The sequence below is a fragment of the Myotis davidii genome, unplaced genomic scaffold (assembly GCF_000327345.1).
Source record: "Myotis davidii unplaced genomic scaffold, ASM32734v1 scaffold751, whole genome shotgun sequence".
Classification (NCBI taxonomy): Eukaryota; Metazoa; Chordata; class Mammalia; order Chiroptera; family Vespertilionidae; genus Myotis; species Myotis davidii.
Window position 1 is genome coordinate 69,190 of NW_006282195.1, and position 5,414 is coordinate 74,603.

Consider the following 5,414-nt stretch of genomic DNA (forward strand, 5'->3'; position numbering starts at 1 on the left):
GAGATGAAAAAAAGGTGATGAAATGCAAATACAATCTCCATCCCAGTTCTTCATGGTGAATACCCACAGACCTTTCTTCCTGCTGTGTATGGTGACTGATGCTGCTCCTCCCCGTGTGGTCCTCCTGGTAAGCTGAGTCCTGGGTGAAACGTGTGCCCTCCTTTCCTCTCTCCATTGAGGTCACCTGTGGTTCTGTGGCTCTGCCCTAGGCTGCCTGTGTCAGGTGGCCTCCAGGTTCTTCTGTGTCCCAAGCTCGATGGGTTATTGCAGCTGTTTGGGTGGGGCTGTCTGTCTCGGATGATACTAAAGGTGAGCATTTCCTCAGGGACTGGAGAGAGGCAATGGTCAGAGCCAGGAAGCTGTGCATTCACTATGGGGAGGCTGCCTGTCAGGGAGTGCTTCCATGTCCGGAACATTTTTTTAAAAATATATTTTATTGGTTTTTTACAGAGAGGAAGGGAGAGAGATAGAGGGCCAGAAACATCGATGAGAGAGAAACATAGATCAGCTACCTCTTGCACAGCCCCCACTGGGATGTGTCCGCAACCAAGGTACATGCCCTTGACTGGAATCGAACCTGGGACCCTTCAGTTCGCAGGCCGACGCTCTATCCACTGAGCCAAACCGGGTAGGGCGGGAACATTTTCTAAAGTTGACCATTCTAAATACTCAGAACTCATTCCTGTCCTCTTTCCCGGAAAAATGGCTTGTTTTTGGTTTCAGTGCTCTTTATTGGAACCTTTTTTGGCAAATGTCAGACTCCTGGTGTCAACAAAGATAAAAATGGAGCCAGAGTCATTAGGTGCCTTTTCAGTGTGTGTGTTTGCAAGGAAGGACCACTGTTCCCTGGGGCCTCTCAGCGCTGCCTCTCAGTGCAAACGTCCCTGGACAGGAGATCTGGCTGCTTTGGGCTCAGGCCTGTGCACCGCAGGCGCTAGGGGGCGTGTGGTGCGAGGTGTCTGTCATCTGAGCTGGGCGCCAGGTGGGCGGGGCTACGCTCTGCAATCACCCGGATGTTCCTTTCCCTTCAGACGCCCTGGGGTCACATCTCCCTTGTTCTGTCCTCATCTGCGATCTGTAAGGCGTTGGGAGCTGCAGGAGGACTCGGGAGGCCCAGGAACCAGAAATGGTGAGTGTGCGGCCGGGCGCGGGAACGGGGAGGAGGGGCGGGGGGGGCCGGCCGGCGGGACCGTCTCTCCACGGTCAGGTCCGGAGCCTGCGGACCCGAGGCGCCGGGGGCTCCGCTGAAACTGCAGGCCCCTCGGGCTCGCAGGGCGGGGCCCAGCCGGGACCCGGGCGTCCAGTGTGTCCCCGCGGCAGGGCCTGGGCTGCGGAGCGCGTCTGGGCAGCTCTGCACCCTCATCCCCGCGGCTCCGCAGTCGGTGCGGTGACCACGGGGACGGTCATTGGGACAATGGTGACTCGGCCCCCGTGGTTCGTGCACGGGAGGAGCTGTGGTCTGTGGTGCCCCCTGTCCCTCCTTTCTCCCCAGAGGGACCCCGTTTTCTCCTGAGTTTTGATGTTTGTGGAGCAGGCTCTCAAGTCCTCCCCCTGTCCCCCAGGCCTAGCTCTGCAACAAATGCCTGCATTTCCAGTCTCTCCCCCGAATCCTAACCGCCATCTTCCTTCTCTGAGTCACAGCATCTTATCAGCTATTTGTTTTGTGGTGCTTTTCAAACCGTTAAAAACAAAATTCAAATGAGCGAATTGGAAGGTCTGACTGGCTTGATTCCCATTCACGAATCTGAATGGGCAGCGTCCCATCTAGAAAATAGAATCTGAGGAGCTTTTCAAAGTGGAAGGCGTTTACAAAAGGCAGAAAGGAAGCGTCATTAAGAGATTGAATAGTATCTCAGGCAGGGCCACCCTTCCTTAGGGGAAGGAACCGCAGGAATCTTTAGACAGATTAGTGTTGAACAGCAACTTGCAGATTGATTGGGTTAGATTAGAATTTTACTCCTGGGAGAGGTGAAAGTGCAGTCATGTATAGTCCTGCACCCCTGAACCTGGGAGGACACCTGGAGGCAGTTTTATTTTCAGTTCCCTTACACTAAGCTGCATGGTGTAGCCTGCTACACACCTAGGCCACATGGTGTAGCCCAGGGGTGGGCAAACTTTTTGACTCGAGGGCCACAATGGGTTCTTAAACTGGACCGGAGGGCCGGAACAAAAGCATGGATGGAGTGTTTGTGTGAACTAATATAAATTCAAAGTAAACATCATTACAATAAAAGGGCCGGTCTTTTTTTTTTTTTTCAGTTTTATTCATTTCAAATGGGCCGGATCCGGCCCGCAGGCCGTAGTTTGCCCACGGCTGCTGGCCCGCAGCCTGTAGTTTGCCCACAGCTGGACTGTAGCCTATGGGTTCTAGGCAACAAACGTGTACAACATGCTATTGTACTAAATGCTGTAGGCAATTGTAATGCAATGGTAGGAAGCATTTATCAGGAGGTGCAGTAAAAATGCTGCGTGCAAGATAAATGGTACATCCGTGTGGGGCACTGACCCTGAATGGGCTCCAGGACTGGAGGCTGCTCTGCAGGAGTCAGTGATTGGTGAGTGAATATGAAGGCCTAGGACGTTACTGTGCCTGACTGTAGACTGTATCACACTGTACACTGAGGCCAGGAAATTCACAGAAAACAGACTCATCAAGCCCAGGAGGCAATGATGCCATCAACAGGCACAGCCAACACCAGACCTCTGAGGCTGCTGCCGCATAAACAGCACACTGCGTCACAGCAGAGTTTTCTGTCACTGAGTAGAAAGCTCACAGAGATAAAGAGGATAGTGTAGCAAATGCATAAACCAGTTTCTCATCATCAAGTATTCTATGTAGTGACCGGAACTGTGTGTGCTGGACTTTCATAGGACTGGCAGCATAAGAAGCTTGTTTACAGCAGCATCACTATAAACTGCATGGTCCTATGATGTTATGGTGGGTATGACATCACTAGGTGATCGGAATTTTTCAAACCCATTATAATCATTTTTAAAAATACCCCAAGATATGTTTTCATTGATTTTAGGAAGAGAAAGGGGGCGGGGGGAGAGAGAGAAATGAACATTGATGCGAGAGAAACATCAAATGGTTGCCTCTCATATCCCCCCACTATCCCAGAGATCAAACCTGTAACCCAGGCAATGTGCCCTGACCTGGGATCAAAACTGCAACCTTTTGTTGTATGAAATAACACTCCAACCAACTGAACCACTCAATTGGGGCCAAATCCATTACAATCTTATGGGACTACCATCCTATATGTGGTCAGTTGTTGACCATAGGTTCATGACTGTACTGGTTTTGATGGTGTGACTTATACAAGTGATCCATTGTGGGCCTGTTGTCTCTTATTGATTGATTGATTGTATATTTTTTATTGTTGATAGTATTATAGATGCCTCCCATTTACTGCCCCCCCCCTCCCCCAGCTCCTAATGCTTTTAATGTTATTGGATTCAGTTTGCCTATGTTTTGAGGATTTTTGCATTTTTATTCATAAGGGATATTGGTTTGCAGTTTTCTTGTGGTGCCAGGAGCCCTTGGTTGATGTCCGACTGACATGAGGAGTGCACCTAAGCCAGCAGTTGGACATCCTTAGCGCTGCCACGGAGGCAGGAGACGCTCCCGCCACTGCCGCTGTGCTCACCAGCTGTGAACCTGGCTACTGGCTGAGCGGCACCCGCTTTGTGGGAGCGCACTGACCACCAGGGGACAGCTCCTGCATTGAGTGTCTGCCGCCTGGTGGTCAGTGTGTGACATAGTTCCGCCATTCAGTTGATTCGCATATTAGCCTTTTATTTTATAGGATAGGATAAGTTCTTTGGTTTATCTCTTCTTGACCCTCCAACCCCACATTGAGGTATGTCAGTCTGTTCCATGACTCCATGCTTTGGGTGTTTTTTATTTGTCAATTCATTTTGTTCATTCGATTCCACAAATAAGTGAGATTATATGATATTTGTCTTTCTCAGATTGGTTTATTTCACTTAGCAGGTCCATCCATGCTGTCCCATACGGTAAGAGATCCCTCTTTTAGAGAGAGAGGAAGGGAGAGAAACATGGGTGTGAGAGCAGAACATCAATTGGCTGCCTCCTGCACACTCCTTAGCAGGGATCAAGTGTGCAACCCAAGCATGCAGCCTAACAGGCAATCAAACCAGCAACCTTTCAGTGCATGGGAAGACACTCAACCAACTGAGCAACACTACCCATAGCCTGTTCTCTCTTTTTCTTTTTTTAAAAAAAATCTTTGTTGAGAGTATTACAGATGTCGGGTCCATCCATGCTGTCCCATACGGTAAGAGATCCCTCTTTTAGAGAGAGAGGAAGGGAGAGAAACATGGGTGTGAGAGCAGAACATCAATTGGCTGCCTCCTGCACACTCCTTAGCAGGGATCAAGTGTGCAACCCAAGCATGCAGCCTAACAGGCAATCAAACCAGCAACCTTTCAGTGCATGGGAAGATGCTCAAGCAACTGAGCCACACAAGCCAGGGCTATTTTTTTTTTAATGCAAAGAAAAATAAGAAGTGTTGGCAAGGGTGTGAAGAAATTGGAACCCTGTGCATTGCCAGTGGGTATGTAAAATGGTAAAGCCAAAGCCACTATGGAAAACAGCACAGAAACATAGAGTCCTATTGTCTGTGTCCACAGGTATGATCTTTAATTAATCTTCCCACCTCCACTCCATCCTTCCCTCTGAGATTCTTCAGTCTATTTCATGCTTTCATGCATCTGGTTCTATTTTATTCATCCAGTTTACTTTGTTCATTTATTTTGATTTTTAGATTCAGTTGTTGATAGATATGTATTTATTGCCATTTTATTGTCTCTTCCTTTTCTCTCTTCTTAAAGAAGACCCTTCAACGTTTCATGTAATACTGGTTTGGCGGTGATGAGCTCCATTAGCTTTTTCTTGCTTGTGAAGCTCGTTATCGGACCCTCACTTCTAAATGAGAGCTTTGCTGGGGAGAGTCATCTTGGTTGTAGGTCCTTACTATTCATCATTTTGAATATTTCTTGCCACTCCCTTCTGGCTGCAAAGTTTCTGTTGAGAAATCAGCTGACAGTCATATGGGTGCTACCTTGTAGGTAACTAACTGCTTTTCTCTTTCAGCTTTTAAGATTCTCTCTTTGTCTTTAGCCCTTGGCATTTTAATTATGATGTGTCTTGGTGTGGTCCTCTTTGGCTTCCTTTTGTTTGGGTCTCTGCACTTCCTGGACTTGTAAGTCAATTTCTTTCACCAGGTAGGGGAAGTTTTCTGTCATTATTTCTTCAAATAGGTTTTCAATATCTTGCCCTCTCTATTCTTCTTCTGGCACCCCCATAATTCTGATGTTGGTACGCTTGAAGTTGTCCCAGAAGCTCCTTACACTATCTTCATATTTTTGCAATCTTTTTTCTTTTTTCT

At 48.1% G+C, this 5,414-nt stretch overlaps 1 protein-coding gene across 1 annotated transcript in view; it reads left to right on the forward strand.

The window, feature by feature from the left end:
• Positions 1 to 997: 997 nt before the first annotated feature.
• The window catches only part of LOC102772031 (zinc finger protein 709), a 17,197-nt gene continuing 12,780 nt past the window's right edge, over positions 998 to 5,414 (forward strand). The window contains exon 1 of the mRNA XM_006752751.2: positions 998 to 1,129. Coding sequence (XP_006752814.1) covers positions 1,127 to 1,129 — 3 coding nt within the window. The 5' untranslated portion in view covers positions 998 to 1,126. The remainder of the gene's footprint in view (positions 1,130 to 5,414) is intronic.